The sequence below is a fragment of the Glycine max genome, chromosome 6 (genome assembly GCF_000004515.6).
Source record: "Glycine max cultivar Williams 82 chromosome 6, Glycine_max_v4.0, whole genome shotgun sequence".
In the NCBI taxonomy this organism is placed as follows: Eukaryota; Viridiplantae; Streptophyta; class Magnoliopsida; order Fabales; family Fabaceae; genus Glycine; species Glycine max.
The window spans coordinates 14,066,287-14,083,706 of record NC_038242.2 but is presented as its reverse complement, the minus strand read 5'-3'; the positions used below and the strand labels follow the sequence as shown (position 1 = coordinate 14,083,706).

At 33.5% G+C, this 17,420-nt stretch overlaps 1 protein-coding gene and 1 pseudogene across 1 annotated transcript; both read right to left on the bottom strand.

The window, feature by feature from the left end:
* Positions 1–2,174: 2,174 nt before the first annotated feature.
* Positions 2,175–10,144, bottom strand: LOC100797128 (CBS domain-containing protein CBSCBSPB1-like; annotated as a pseudogene).
* Positions 10,087–17,271, bottom strand: LOC100815778 (F-box/LRR-repeat protein At5g63520). The gene is made up of 10 exons (XM_003526901.5): positions 16,982–17,271; positions 16,792–16,899; positions 16,618–16,710; positions 16,407–16,541; positions 15,756–15,857; positions 15,604–15,643; positions 15,044–15,202; positions 11,998–12,173; positions 11,738–11,856; positions 10,087–10,666 (listed from the first exon to the last, which is right to left on the bottom strand). Exons 1-10 carry the CDS (start codon positions 17,228–17,230, stop codon positions 10,225–10,227), a joined length of 1,623 nt encoding a protein of 540 aa, XP_003526949.1. The 5' UTR covers positions 17,231–17,271; the 3' UTR covers positions 10,087–10,224.
* Positions 17,272–17,420: the final 149 nt, after the last annotated feature.

The following is a 17,420-nucleotide window of genomic DNA, read 5'->3' as shown; positions in this document are numbered from 1 at the left end:
CAATAGAATTTAGTATTATTTTAATTAAATTTAAATAATCTATTTATTTCCTGACGTTTACATAATGCATGTGATTGGATTGGAGAAGAATTTTGTCACGTACTTGAAGTTACATAGAGAGAGTTGGGTTCACGAGACCAATGGTAAAATTGGAGGAATCCAAAGGACATGAATCTTTGTATGGCACTATGGCTATTTATATATTTTGGCTCGGAATACTTTAATCTTCTTTGTCTTTTCAACCTATATTTTCTTGTGAGAAAAATATTTCTTTTAGCTCCTTCTATAAAATACATAAATTCGTATCCAATACCAAGTAACGAAATTATATTGTATTACTACTTAAGGACCAAACATATATATTATAGGCATGTACAAACAAGTGAAATTAATTATATAGTTGAAAAACAAAGTTGTGTCTCGTGATGAAGGAAGAGAAATCCTGCTGAGCTGGTATAGCAAATAAGTGTGAACGCCGAAATCAACCTGAAACTTATCACCATGGATTAATGATAAAATAAGTAAGCCACTAAAATAACGAAATTTTATACCTTTCCCGTATAATGATATCACATTATATATTAATCGAATAATTTTATCTTAACACTAAAATAAAATATTAATTTGAATATACATACCGCTTTCTAAATTTTCCCAACATGTTTGTAGTATCTATTTAAAATAAAAACAAGGCTTTGGAAAGTGGAAACATCCACGCGTTTAAGGGCACAAGGGAAGATGTTGTGTTGTATAGACTTCAGGGATGCTAACATTTTTATGTTGTCCCCGAGGCAAAAGAAGAGAAACGTGTAATTTTATTTTATTTATTTTTAATTTGAATGCAAATTTTGATATCATTTGGGCAACTAATGAAAATCAATTCCATATGGAAATATATTAAGATGTAAATTGTTGTGATCCGTGAAACGAGAAAATAACAAAAGAAAATGGCATTTTTCATACTTAACGACCAAGGCTATGTGATGCTGTCTGTCGGTGCAAGTTTGTGGTCAAAGAGAGCACAGCAAAGTGATAGTACTGCCACATGCTTTAAACTTTTTTTCTTTCTTCTATATTCTTTTTTAAGACAAGATATTATCAAACACTAAATATAAGTAATTTTTCAAAAGAGATTCGTGTTGCATTACAATATCTTTTGTTAGATTCAATCCACTAACGCTTTTTTCTTTGTTACGATATTAAAGATGTGGAATATATCAATTGGAGAATTTAATTAGTTTAAATTTTAGTAGTGTTTTCTTTTCTAAGTATATTTTTTCTCTACAAAAATTATAGTCTAAAACTTATAACCACAATTTATACCAAAGTAACGCTTTACCTTTTACTTTTGAATAGCTTTTAATTAAGAAAAAAAAAAGTAGAAGAAAAAGGGAAGAGGCATTTTCTTTTTCCAATGCAGAGACATGTTTAACCTTACGAAGTAATGACGGGAAATTGGGCCCTAAAACCGATAAAAATGGTTATTACATTTACAGGGTCAGATGGGCCAGACACTATTTTCCGATCAAGCGTTACAGACCTTTTGATGTCAGGTCAGTTTGCACGGTCACGAAACGTTCCTCCCACTCTCTGCCTCCTACCCAAGAATAAAAAAGTCCCTCTATTTTTTATTATAATGTTTTAAACTAATTCAATAATATTTAAAATTTTTATGAAATTAGCTAGTGTTCTAATATTTATAACAATTTAAAAATTTTCAATATTGATTTAATTGAAAAAATCGCCAATTGTGTTAATTTCTCTAATCATCATAATCATCTTTCTAATTTTTAATTGATTTCAATATACTAGTAACCATTGACATTTATAATCATTTACAAATTATAGAACAAGTAATTAAATATGATATCATTAGTGAGTAATGTTATATCCTTCTACTTATTTCTCCTACAAATTTTCCAACTACCTTTAATACTAAATATTGAATAAAAAGTAAATAAATCTAATGTCTTAAAAATATAAAACACATTCATTATTTACCTAGCTTACCATAAAAGGATAGTAGGAGGATTTGTAAGAAAATGATGCAGGAGAATTTAGAATTATTCATTAGAGATTACGGATAAATTTTGAAAACAATATTTAATGTTTTATAAAAAAAATTAGAGAGGAATAATAAAAAAATTAAACGAAACTTAACAGAAAACAACAGATTTGTCACAAAAAAAAAAAACAACATAGAGGAAGTATTCCCTTAAAAATAAAAACAGAGAGCAAGTATTGAAGTAACACTAACTAATAAATATTTCCTGAGCACGATTGCAGATACTCCCAAGTCCTACCATAGATGTTGGCCAATTTTGGTGCTTTCGAACTAGTCTCAGATAACTTCACTCAATAAAAATAATCAACTCATGCACATTAATTTTTCACTTCACCAGATACAATTATAAAATCCTTTTTTCGTAAGCAAGAAATCAAATACTTAAATAATTTTACACTCGTTTTGTACTCTGCATTCTATTACACATTATTCCAGTTGGTTGTTAATAACACAGCATCACACCATACACATCACTCAAATCTCATTGATAAACTATAAACACTGTGATCACATAAGATCATTAACCCAATAAACTCAATCCTGGTCGATTGATTTTATCAACTCATGATGTCAAGAAAAATGGACAGAGCTTTTGTTATTGTACACAGTCTCCAGGGTTGATGAGGCTGCAAATCCTAAAATTACAAGTATACAAGCAGCAAGCAAGGGATGACCATCCCAATTTTCTGAAAGCACAAAACCAACATGAAGAAAAAAAATGCTTTAACCTTTTCCTCGTATATATAAATGTACAAAATTGAAGTACGTTAATATGCCCAGGCCAGCAACAAGTGCAGCACTGTATGCTGAGGCCCATGCATCTGAATAAGCATAACTTCCTGAACGAGAACCTTTGACTATACCGCCTAGTCTAAATGCAATTTCAATCCCCTACAACATTCATCAAGTCCAAGTCAAACTCCTTTTAAGCATATGTATTCCTATAAATATCTTAACCATAAATGACAAGTCCAAGATCTACGGCAGCTTTCTTAGTAAACAAAAGTTTTAAGGGGAGGAAAGGCTATTCCATTCCATGGTAGGGCATTGCCATAAGCCTCAACGAGGGCTAATAGTGATACACTTCCATAAAAAATAAAACCTACCAAGGGGGACTGTTGGCAGTGGGAGTAGACCTATTACGCCAACTTTGTTCCCTTCCCACTTTTTGTAAATAAGACCATTATTGGATTAAGCTTTTAACTAATAGTTTAAGCTTTTAGAATGACTGGTGTTTGACTTTGACATGGTATTATAGCCTCTTAATAAAATTAAATTTCAGCATAAGGTATGATAGATTTGTGCTTACATAAAAGTTCTAGGGTTTGCTATTCCCTTTTGATATTTGGATCATATATAAAATAACTTTAACGTTTAATTAAAAAATTTGGTCCATAGCACCTGATATCATTTTTCTTTAGTCCCTATGTGAAAAAACATATTTTAGTCCTAATTGGAAAATAGTTCTTGAATTGATCCTACCACCAAAGTTATAATAATAGTATTATATTTGGTCCCTATACTTGAAATTTTTTCATTTTAGTCCCTATATGAAATTTTTTTACACTTCATTCATAGGTAAACAGAATCCTATATTTTGGTCCCTACACTTCACCTATCATTTTTTTTTAACTTTTGTCCTTATATAAAAAAATCATAGCACTTATGAGTTTAATATAGGGTAGGGACTAATTTGAAAACAACTTTTCATATAGGGAGTAAAATGTAGAGTCTTTTTAATGTAGGGATTAAAACAAAGAAAAATAGTAACTAAATTTATAACTGAAACCTAAAATTAAAAAAATAAATAAAGACCCATCATCTTTCTCTAAACAAAGATTTCCCTCATATCTATAAATCTATACCCTCTTTCAAGATTAAAAAAAGGTAAAAGAAAACCTCCCTTCAGGACTCCAGACCTGCAGACAAATCTACCATACCTTCAAATCAGCTGTCCTTGCATGATCCACAGCTGGTGCAAGATCACTGTCTGAAGCCAATACAACTTTATCATGATCTTCGTCTTCATACAATGGCAAATATGGCCAGCTTTCCTTAGAAGAGGGTAACATATACACTCAACCTCAAGAATATAAAATATAATGTCTTGAAAAGTACCAGAATTTGGGGTATGTTGTTAGGATCAATATCATCACCAAGCCTCTGAAGGACTGAAGTTATAACCTCTGTCATGCTCCAGGTATCTAAACTTGCAAGCAACCATACAAACCACTCAACTGATAGTTTTCTAACATAATTTTCTTGAAATAAGCAAATTGCAGGCAAGAATAAGTAACTCAGAAAGAATGTAGGAATGCCCTTATTCAAAAGAAAAACTTGAGCAAACAAGTTTTCCTATAAGTTAATACTACATCCCTACCTATCAATGAACATGCAACACAATCATATTCAAGATAAACTTATGAAAGGATAGATATGAGCATATATTGAAACCATCAGTTATAGTACACTGTCGCAGATAGAATGAAAGTGCAGATAAAAATCTGATTGGTAACACGTGATAGTTTACATACCACATATGAATCTGTGCATTCAGCCCTTCTTATCTTGTATTTTGAAGTTAAATGTATTGGGCATGCTTGACAAAAAATAAGGAATGGATCTCCCAGTTTATCCTCCCTCAGAAGCCACTCTCAAGGAACCGTCACTGGTGCATAATCAATAGTGTGTAACAATATTAAAAAATTGGAAATATTTCTCCAAACAACTTAAATGTATATAACCTTCGAGTATCGTCGTCATCATCATTTGGGGTTAAGGCCATGGCTGAATACCAAAATCTTAGCATCAAGGTGGTGGCAGCTTCATTATTCCCAACCTAATTATTGGAAGAAAATGACACTATCATTATTTCCAACCTAGTTGTACCAATCACAATGTTTTTTTACATTTGTTGGTCTTATTCCATCAGGAACTGCAGATGTTTTGGTCCATCACATTTCATCTTCCTTTCTCTTATCTTCCAATCCTACACTCTTATGAAAATTTTATAAATGAAAGAATGAAGATGTAAATTAGTTACCATAGATTAATCATTTGTAGCTAGTGAAAAGCTTTCAGATTCTTAAATTCCCAAGCAGCTAAAATAAATGGGGGAGGACCAAAGACAAAACTAGCATTTAACAGGTTCAGAACAAAATGCAGATTCTAGAACAACTCATAATTTATGTTGAGACTTGATATCTAATCAATTCACGAACAGTGCATTCAAGCCTACATTTAACAATATCAATAAAACCAAATCAAGAACACATTACAATATTTTTCTGACAAGAATCATTCTAACTAAAGGCTGTCATGAATAAAGCCATTTATCCCATTTTCATGCAACAAGGATTAATAATCTAATCAACATTAGTAGTGGGTAAACACAGTCCAAGATAAATGATGTACCTGATTCACTGTCGCCACAGCAGCATGAGTGACATGAATCACATCAACCACAGCAACTACACTGCCATCTGTTTTCAACCACCTAACCCAAATCAGAAAAAATATTGATGCATATAGCTCTTCAATCTTCCTCATCCCATATATATTATATTACCTCTATCAACCGCAGGAAGATGCAAAAATTTTCCATCATGCATAGTGTGAAGTGCATCAACAATGGGTGTATCAATTACTACGCATACTGAATTGGGAGTCATGACCTGCATATTTATCAAATAAGAGCAACAAGAAAAGGAAGAAACTCAGAATTGCCAATTTTTCAGGTAACACGATAGATACATACAACCTTAAATAAAAACATAAGTAAACAGTTTCTTCTCAACAATGTAAAAATAAAAACAAAGCACCTTCTCAACAGGGGTTGATTCTGGAGAAAGATTTTGTGCAATTACACGCAACAAAATATCCTTTGAACTGAAATTTGTAAGCAGACATAAAAATTAGTCTAAGCATAGATAATGACAATTAGGGGAAGGAAAAAACTTTTCAGAAAAAGAGGACTATTGGTAATGTCAATGACTACAAACATACATAAAGATGCCAAGAGGTTTGTCATTAAATGTCACAACTGCACAACTTGCACGAAATTCAACCATTTTCTTTCTTGTTGTCAGAATGGAATCTGTTGGTGATACTGTTACAAGTCTAAAAAGTGCAATTATCTATTAAAATAACTTGGATTGTAACCAAACATGCAGACAAATTAAAATTTATGTAATCTTTTAAACTCAAACAAAAGAAGGTATTACCTACTTTGAATTCTCAGGAATGATCGTAGACAATGACAGCTTAAATATTTGCTACCGAAGAGACTCAATGAATGATGTATTGGAGTCTGTGCAAAGGCCAAATTAGCATGAAATAGAGCCTGATATTAAAAACTGTGAACCTAACTATGCTGATAATGTTTTCCCAGTACACCATCATACAAATCAAAGAGCAAAGCATGAAAAAGGAAACAGTCTACAAAGCAGAACCTGATGTTCCCCAGTGTTTTTCAACTCCTTCAACAGCTGCTGCAATTGCTTATCCTTTCTCAGCAGCCCTTTCCATACGGGCAATGGCATCATGCAAACATATATCAGCCATGTATTCAAAAGGTAAGATACAGAATAGTAACTAACTTGAAAAGTTGAATGTTTCTCTATATACACTACCAACCTTGCACCATCTTTTGGAGGGCTTCTGCAGCTAGAGTTTCAGAAAGGACAAATACCGGATTCCTAGTCATAACTTTGGAAACTGGTGTCTCTTCAAGATTAATCTCTTTGGCAATAACTCTTGCTGCTATATCCTGTATTTAATCACAAAATAGAACATGAAAGCTATGTAAGTTAAAACCACAGAAATCCAGGCAACGACTCAACTTTCTTTTCTTTCTTATTAAAGGGTGAGAAAACAAGTATCGGACATACCTTGTGTGTGAGGATTCCACAGAGCAAAGCATTAGAATCAGTTAGTAATAGAGCATCCCCTCTACGGGCAACCATCCGATGGCAAGCTTCATAGACAGTTGTTGTTTCAGGTACTGTCAGGGCCTTTGTAAGTCACAATGATTTCACTGTCCGCTCTCCTGCCAATGCCCTGATCCAATTTCATGCACAAACAAGGCAACATCCCATTATTTAAATTGATAAAACTTCCACCGACTTATCTTCTCTTCTTAGATACTTAAGCAGGAGCTATCACATTTTTTCTTAAAAATTACTCAATTTGAGTGCATTTAACAACTCATGAAATGAATTCCAGTTTCTCTAGTCAACCTTTTAGACATCAACTGGTCTGTTACAAAATATGCAATTAAAGAATGCAGATTCTGATATATATATAGCCCTGTCATGGTCACATACCTCTGCAACTGACAACTGAATCAAAATTATAAGGGGGAAGAGAAGAAACTTTTGTATGGACACATTCTATATTCACTTAGTGGGCTCAACAGTTCATATTGTGCAGTCCAGAAACACAAAGTAATCGCGGACTATGTCCATAGAAGAATTTCTTGAGGTAGAAGACTAAACCTCAAGGCATATATCTACTTAGTAAAAAGAATAAACTATTCCAGAATTCCCTGTGTTTATACTTTCTTACGCCTGCTTAGACTTTAGAAAAATGATAAGTAAAAAAGTGTTTCAATCAAGTAAAGTTGACAGTAGAATCATAGAAACCAACCCCAAACCAATACACCATCAAAGTCAAAGTCCTTTATTAGCATCATTGTAAACCAACCACTCAGCCAACCAGGCAAGACTTTGCAAAGCCACATTTGTTTGACGTAAGACACTATGAAATTGAAAATACCGAGTTTTACAATCATGGCACCACATAACCCAAATAGGTGCTCGGAAAAGGGAAGACCACAACAATAATAGCTTCTGCTACAATATTTCAAATTATTATAAGTACCAGCACAAGGTAACTTTTCTGTTAAGATTACATTTAGCACTTTAAAGAGAGAAAAAAAATGAGCAGATGAAATCAACAAAAATATACAAGATAAAAGGATTCCGGTTCTTAAAAATACAGTCAAATATAAGGAGTTTGAGAATTTAAAAAAGGTTTGAACGAATCGATTAATTTGGCCACTGGAGCACAAGAATAGATTAATACAGCGGCGGCAGATATGAACAGCCAAGAGTCAAAGATAGAGAGATAAAGTGAATAAGAAAGAACTCAAGAAGGAACAGACAAAGGTCGGGAAGACGAAATTGATTTTCGAGGCGCCCCTGATTCCGAGACTCTCCTCGTCGACGACGGAAATACTCCTTCGAGAGGCACCGCTTTGACTTGCCATCTTCCCTCTCTCTACTGCTCCAATGTCGCTGCAAGTGCAACCAAACCAGCTTCAAACTCACATCAAATACCACACTCACAAACACAGAAAAAAAAAACTAAAAATCGAAAGTGTAATAGAGAGTCGTACAAGCTAGAAACAGCTCCGAATGAAAACAGATTGATTGAGTTCGGAAGGTGAAGTGGAATTGGAGGGGGAGCAGGGTGGCGGCGGCCGTGAATATTGCCGGCCGGCGAGCAGGAAGGAGGAGGAAAGGAGAGAGAAGATGAAGAAAAAAGAGTGGGAGATGGGATTGAGCCAATAGGAGGCGTGCACGTCAGTGATTCGTTTTTTTGTTGGAATAGGTAATAAGTTAATGAGTAATAATAACCTCTATTCTCCATAGTCATAGGTGCCATGAATTATTCACGTGTCACTGTGAAATGTATGTGACTAATTTCAGGAATAACACTTTGATTATTATCATGACAAAATAATCCCCTATATAGTATATGTCGGGGAGGGAGACGGCTATTATCTTAATGATATGATTCAGTTATGTTACGTACGTAAGGTAATTCTATATATATTTTTTTCCATTACATTAGTAAATACGATTTTGTTAATTATTAGTGCTGATTTGAGAGTAGGAAGGAATATAAACCAGTCAAATAAGTTTAACTTTAATTTATGAAAAAAAATAATATTGTTATTTAGGTTTGACTGGTATATTTAAATAGGTCAAAAGCAAAGTTTGAATTTGATTTGGTTATAAATTTTGAGGTCCCTTTATATATAATTTTGATAACTTTTTATTTTATTTATCTTAAAATTATTTATTTATTAATTTAATGCTTAACAAACAAATTTATATCAGAAGAAAGGCTTAATTATATATTAATTCCTGATTATAATTAGAAGTTCAATTGATTCTTTCAATTATTAAAAAATTCAATCAAATTTTCTAATTATTTTTAAACACTACAATCATACTTTTCCCCTCACAAAAATATATATTTTTACATCAATTATCAATATACAATATAAAACAATAAACTTTTATATTGATTGTCAAGATAATGTATTTATACAACTTTCGTCAATCAAACCAATGATAATGTCGAAAATGATACGATTATAATATTTTTAAATAATTAGAATATTTTTAAACAATTAGACTTGATAAAATATTCCTGAAAATTTATAAAGGTACCTTATGTTGGTGATAAAATATTTGATTTTGAAAACGGTAATTTTTAAAGAAAAACTATAATTATCTATTTTCAAGTATATGTCTCTTAAAAAATTATTATTACATGTATATATAATAATAATAAAAAAAACAAAGTTATCACTTTTCAAGTAAAATATAATAAATAAAATTACAATTATTAAGATGACATAATAGGACCTTTTATAGAGACTTCTGCGTATCACGCCCATGGAAGACACTTATCCTAAAGGAGAGAACGTAAAGAAGAATGTTTAAGGTCTTTGAAAAAACCAAGCGCGTTTGTTTATCCCCTTTGGTTGAAAACCAACTTGGAGGAGTATGTTCATATTCATAATTCCGAGTGCTTCAATACATTAAACCTGTTTGACAGTTAAGACCAAACCGTTTACAAAGCACTCAGCAATCCCTAGTAACAAGGCTCCCAGAAGAAACAGTAACCTAAATTACATCCTGTGAAGCTTCATATTACCAGAACTTCAGCTTCAGAAGGTGTGAAGTCAGTTTTACAATAAACAAAAACTTCATATAGCACAACAAAAATTCCATAATCATCAAATACTATAAAATATCTCGTACACCAAAAGATACTCAGATCCATGTGCACGGCAGAGGGTAAAAAAAGGCATCCGACTTAATAAGAAATTTACATTTTGAAAAGAAAAAAAATATGAACGGCATCTAATCTTCCACAGAGGGAGGAGTATATGACATTGCTAAGTAGACAGTGCTGTAAACATGCAGACAGCAACTAATGGGGCTTGCTCCTTCACATTGACCAATCACAGTGGTACAAGGACGCACCATTTCTCCACCACAAAATATTCCAGACACTGGCACTCCTGGAAAATTCTCTAAGAAAGGAGAGCTGTCAACATTGTGACGTCCAAAGAAGGATTCACCACGGCCGTAACAAGCAAAAACAATACCCCCAAAAACATTGGTAGCGTTGTCTCCATCACCCTTGGAACTCTTGGAATTTTTTTCCAGATGAATACTCTTGAGGGCATCATGGACCTTGGTTAATGAAGCTAAGGCAGTATTAGGATCTGAATAGTAGAACTGAAAGATATCTCCTGTTTTTATGCCAATGCCATCAACATATAGATACTCTTCATCACCTCTGTCCAAAACATGAAAACTTAGCCTTTTCTTTTAAGAACATGGTTGTTTACAATAACCTGCTTGCTTATAATAAAATGGGGGAAGTGTAGGGGTCACATAAGAGGAAAAAATCACACCAATGGTGACAATTTCGCCAGAGGCTCTGGTAAACCTTAGTTTTAAAGTCCTGGGATTATGCAAGTAGACCAATAATTTTACAAGAAATTAGGGAAACGAAACGATTATCTAATGGGCCATGTCCAAGCCACAAGTAAAGAAACCAATATAAACAGTTTAAATGGCTGTCAGAAAAGCTAATACCAATTTCATTTCAAATGTCATGCATCTTTCTCCTTGTTTCTGTCTGGGCACCATTTTCTCAAAAAGTAATTTCAAAAGAATTATTTAAATAACAAAATAATACCATCTATCACAAAAATAGCTTATACTTTTTTAATTATCTTCAAAAGTCTTGTGTGTGTCTGTATTTCATTCTGGACAGAATCAATGTCACATAGGATAGTAAAAAAAGAATGTAGGAAATCATGCATGCATGCATGTCTTTTTTCAAAGAATTTGTGTTCAGAGTAACAATTACAATTGTAAATACACCAAACAACAATGATAGCTTCTAGTTCCATACATTCAACATCCAATCTGAAGTACAATGATATAATTATACACTTTGCCAATCCTGCCATGGTTTATCAACATAGCACATGATTCCCTTAAAGGATAAACCGAATTTTTAAGACTGACATTAAAAATTCAACAATTCACCAAATTTGTAAATTTAGACTACAATACCTTTTAGTTGATTTATCTGCTTATAAGCAACTGTAATTCACCTATTATTTAAACTAGCTGAACCAAAATTATTATCAGCTGTTGAAAATGACAAAGTGGATGGAATAATGGGATTATTAATTATAAGCTATAGCACACTAAAAGGTAGTTGTAGCAAAATATCTTCCTACCAATTCAGTCTTTTTAAGAAAATAAAATAAAATTCTTCAAATGAATCTAGAGAATGAGAGAAAAATTAACATTGGAAGCAGAACATCTACACAGGAACAGTTTTATATCATACCCCACAACTCCATGATATGCAATACAAGTTCTTGGCATTGGCTTCTCTGCTCCAGTGGATAATTTCCTATGTTTAATTACCCCAATGTACAAATCAGGAGACTCAATATGATTGTCCAGCTGCCACATTTTTTAAAGTTAAGAAAATAAAAACCATATATAGGAAAAAATGGATTTGACTAGTTCTTAATAATTTTAAAAAAAAATCCTTGACAAAATGAATTTGTAATTTTTCCCAAAAATATGTAAATAGTTGCGCACCAAATTGTTGATATCAAGTAGAATACTCTGACCGTCAAGATTTTCCTGTTGCCCTTCCCTCCTAGCAGTGAGCCATGTTGAACAATCAGCATTGTTTGATTTAACTGAGGCTGCCTTGTATCTGGGACCCACAGTTGAAACACCATTTGACAATGCAACATGAAACCTAATAGTTCCTGTAGCAAAATCAATCCATAACACAGATGATTAACTTGTAAAAAACTGCAATAAACAAATTAAAATAAAATAAAAGACTTGTAAGTGTAATATCATGCCATGCAACTCTGGAAACAACCAGGATAGTAAAATAATATACAAGACAGACTATTATTCAACTTGTTCACACAAAAAAGGCAGCACAAAGAAGAGAAGGAGGCATGAAAAAAAAAATTCAGGGTCATAGACAGTAGCTTTAGACTAGTGGCACCTCTCCTATGATGCATGGAAACTCCAAAATTGGTGACATATTTGTATCCAATATTGATATTGATACTTGTATGATATGCCAGCAATTGTATTTTGACATGGCTCTCTCTTGTGTGTATGAATACCCACAAATTATCTCTCTCAAAGCATATTATGACACTTATAATCTTGACCAGCTCATAATCAATGCACAAAACAAGTGGAGGAATTTAATTTTTTTTTCAGACACATTTGGGTAAACAATTTAGTTAAGCTTTTATACAATAAGATCTTGTCTTTAGTGGGACAAGAGTGTTCAGTTCAGCTTATTTTGGAGAAATAATCACTTGTTTTTGCCAACTTCCTCAGACAAAATGGCCATACTCCTAACAATAACTGATTAATAGTAGTTATTGATTCTACAACAGCGAAAGTCTTATCCCACTAAGCAGGGCCATGTACAGACATTTTGGGGCCTAAGACGAAAATGTTAAAGGAGTTTTTTTTTTACAAGAATTTTAAAGAGACTTAGTATATTATATAAAATATCAATTTTTATATTAATCTTCTAGCTTTTTTAGCTGCAAAATCATTTATCAAAGTTTTATAATCAAGCAATTTTAACACTTCACTTTCAATAGATAAAATAGCTAACCCATTCAATCTATCTTGTAAAAAAAGGCCGTGTTTAGGAACTTTAGGACCTTAGGCAAATTTTTAAAGAAACTTAATATTATAATATTATATAAATTATTTCTCAAACTATTTTTTTTAGTTTTTTATGATTCTTTTTTACCAATTAAAATCATTTTTATATGCTTTTTTTATGAATAGTAAGACATTTATCAAGAGTACTATATATTGAGATTGAATTAATTTTTTAACTTATTTTTTGTTTTAAGTTTTAAAAACCAAGTTCCTACTTTCTATTTGATTTTTTTCCTATTACTACAAAATATAAGAATAAAATAAAGAAGTACTACATAATATAAAAAAAAAAAAATTTAAAATCTGATATCTTAAGGTATTGAATAAAAGCTATTTTTAATTAAAGGAACTGATAAGTCATGCATCAATATCTCTAGCCCTTAATGTTGTCAAAAAAAATTATCTCAACATTAATAATCATGTTCCTAATTAATGATATAATTTCTTATAATAAGCTACAAATTCAATTTTCAATTATATATATGATTTTGGTATTTAGCTTTTTCACCTCTAATTGTTAATTAATTAAGACAAGTAGCTAACTTTTGGGTAATTTTCCCATCATAGAACATCCTTGTCCATTGCAATTTGAACAATAGGAACTGATTCATGTAAAAGCTTACATAATAACCAGTAAAATAAAATTAAGAGGCCTAAGGCAATGGCCTTAATTGTCTTGCACTATCCACGGCCTTGCCACTAAGTGAAGTTAGCTACATGAATCACAAGACACCATTGGGTTCAATTAAAAACCAAATTCACGAAAGTCTTATCCCACTAAGTGAGGTTAGCTACATGAATCACATGAACCACAAATCCATCTTAACATTCTCATTTCTTCTATCCCCCACCTTTTTTTCTCTTGTCCCACTGAAGCCCAACATTTACTACCGTAGAGTATTAGCATCTATTATGAGTGATCCATGCTTGGGATTAGAATAAGTTTTATGCTGACTGCTAAGGGCCTAAACCAGCCCTCCTCCTTTATCCAGGTTTGGGACTAAGAGACCATATGCAGAGTTAGTTAGTGAATATACTCTTGACTCTTACATTCTGACAATTACTGTCATAACTGCCACTCCTAAAAATTATTTCCCTTTTGGCAGTTATTACATTCTATACCCATGCTTGTAGTAAACTCTCCAAATGGGTGGTTTGTTTGTACTTGCATTCTTCGCTTGCCTTTCATTTCCGGTCACGTCAAGGCCTCGGTATCAATCAACAACCAAGCCTTTTCCCACTGGGTGAGGTCTATTACATGGCAAACAATGTCATAATGTTATGTTGTAAATCATGTCTATAGACAAATTATTAACTTCAAAATCCTTCTTAATTGTTTTGCCAATAACTTATTTCTCAATCTCCCTCTACATCTTGTAGCTAAGCTGGGATATCTTCCATCTAATCTACTCTTGTTGGGGCTTCTACAGTTCTTATACTATGCATATCATATTGTATTGGATACTTGCATGCACCCGTACCTATGCAACATAGCACTTCCCCAAGTAACCAATGTCTGTGGTGTTTGAGGGGGTTCAATTTCACACCAAGGTCCCAATAGCACCCCCTCCCCCAAGCAATAAATAAACCAAATTGTAGTTTTTAAAGATAACAAACAATAAAAGCAATTGCATTATTAGTCTCTATCCGCTTTCAAGAGAGCAAAATAAAAGATATTTACAGACATGTCTAATCAAACTTGAAGGGAATCCTCACTTATCTTTTATTAAAATTTATTTGATTAACAATACATTTTTCTCCAGCATAAATTATATATATTCATGAAAGTACAACAGTTGTCACCCCTGAGATCCTTTGAGGAATAAAAGGCAATACATTCCTCAACAATGAAATAGGGTAGTATGCATTGTAGCAGTTACATGAATGTCATGCATCAGGTTGCAAGGGCTACCAAAAAGATAACAAGACGTACCCAAAGACCTGTCCCTGTCCTGAGCAAATACAAGAGCAACAGCTTCTATGTTTCCTTTTTTACTACAAATGATTCTAGAATCATTCCCACTTTTGTGTACAAAGTCAAAAGAGCCTCTCTCATCACCCACAATGACCATGTCCATAGGCATGGCATGATCTGAAATAAAACAAAACATCATTTTTGAAAGAAAAAAAATGAAAAAAAGCACAAGTCTGTGGTAATTGGGTGTAAATTGAAGTCATGCTCTCAATTGCAGTACAATACAGTTGCCCCATCTAAATTCAAGTATCAAATTGCCATTATGTATCCCATAGACATTTTGAAACAAAATATTTTAGTGAAAGCAGGCAGTGATATCTTTAAGTAAAATAAAACAGTGTGTATATAAACCCTAAGAAATCATTTCCTTCCTTACTCTTTTATCACACACTAAAAATGAGGAGATAATCAGATAAACGACATAGTCTACCAAGCAAAACCCCAATTTCTCCAGAACATACTTAAGAAACACAATAACAACAGGTATAACAGAATATATGCATATAAGTATCACTCACCCAATTTCTCCAGAACCAATTTCATGTCACTGCTTGCTTCCTATGGAGCCAAATCAGAGTGTTAGAAACAGAACCAAGAATGAAAAAAATAATAATAAATAATAATAGAATAAAATCAAAATTAGTAAATAAGTGTCCAGCTATGAACTTACTCCAAACAATATAATCCCAACAGGGAAAGGGCTACTGGAGACAGAGGCTGAATATTCCTTAATATCCTTTATGAAATTGTCAACCCATGTTGCTTGCGATGTCTGATGTCAAAAATATGGAAAAGCATAAAGCAAAGCCTTTTTTTAATTTAACTATTCAATATAGATTGTATCAACATAGTCAAAAGATGCAAAAAGAGTGCAACTAAGGAGCTGAGGTGAGGCAAGTGCAGTGCCTCTTGCTGGTTGGGCTACACACTACTAGTGCCTAGCATGCCTTTCTGGTTCAGAGTTCGAAAAAGCATGGCTATAGCATCTCATTTACAAATATGAAAAACCCAAAAAATAGTTGGCCATCTAATATGCTAACCGTGATGCTAAAAGAGGATCAAATAGGCATAATGTTAGTTTTGGGACTCCTCTGTTTTGTAAATTGTGTAGTTAATAATGCGGAAAATCAATGCAAGACAGCCAAATATTTACTGTTACATTAATTTTATATTCTTTAACACCTTTCTTCAGTGAGCCATCTCTAGCTTGGTTGTACAAGTATTCATTTTCAAAATGTCTAACTATCTATTTTCATATTACATATTCATTTTCAGAGAATGCACAAGTCCAAATTCTCAGAGGGAATCTACTATACACTACCTTTGTTGGCCGTCGCAACGGCAATGCTTCAACTTTCAATCCAGGCAAGTACCCAACAGTCAAAACTAAGCCTTCGTTTATAAACCTCGTATATGATTCCTCTCCAAAGCCGCTAAAAAGGGCACCCCATTTGACCTACATAAACCACCCTGCGTTTACTCGAGTTCAGCAAATCTCTACCCCAAAAACAAAACAAACATCAAAACCCAACCTCTTTAAACTCATCGGTTACAGCATCCCTTCCCATAATACCATTCGCCACGGTAACAATAACAGGAATATTGAACCCCAACGACTTTCTAATCTGAAACATAAGCATTAAGTCAATTGCATAATACACAACCTAAAAAAATAATTAAAAGAGGTGTTAGGTGCTAATTCTTACAAGGCACAGAGTCTTGGCAGTGTTGAATCCAGTTCCGATATTGGCAATAGCAAAATGGGGTCGAATTGGCTCCGAGAGAACCTTGTGAACAACCTCGTTGACAGCATCCTGTTCGAGTGCACAACGTTAACCGGCGTCGTTCATTACCGAACCCTAAACGCGTGAAATTTTAGATAGAAAGAGGACTTACGGGGAGCGAAGGGTTGAGAGAGATCGCCGAAGAGAGCTTGGGGCGAGAGAGGATGCGACTGCAGAGAGAGTTCCATGATTTGCTGACGCAAGCTGCGGAAGCGAAGTGTAGAGAAGGAAGCCTCGCTAGAATGTTCTGAAGAAGGTCCTCGTTCAGCATGCTCAGGCTTGTGTTCGCATCAGTTGAAGCTTTCACCATCGTGCTCGATTTTCTTCGCGACGACGACAACGACGACGATGGCTTCTCCATTGCGGTTCTGCGCCAACATCACGCTCCAACAAAACGCAACGGGGAGGAAACGGCAGAACGTTTCGCAATGGGCTATATCTTGGGCCTTGGCCCAACAGAAATCTATCACTAATACCACCGTGGGCTCTTTTTTTCTTTTCCTTGGATATTGCTTCCTGCACTTCCCAGTTCTTGTATGTACTCTTGTTTT

Bases quoted from the DNA above. Each gene is read 5' to 3' on its own strand.
- LOC100815778 (XM_003526901.5), bottom strand. From the start codon at position 17,230: ATGGAGAAGCCATCGTCGTCGTTGTCGTCGTCGCGAAGAAAATCGAGC. The intron at 15,858-16,406 runs GTAGTGTATAGT...TTTTGACATCAG, and splicing joins CGTTGCGACGGCCAACAAAG to ACATCGCAAGCAACATGGGT. The intron at 11,857-11,997 runs GTGCGCAACTAT...AAAATGTGGCAG, and splicing joins TACTTGATATCAACAATTTG to CTGGACAATCATATTGAGTC.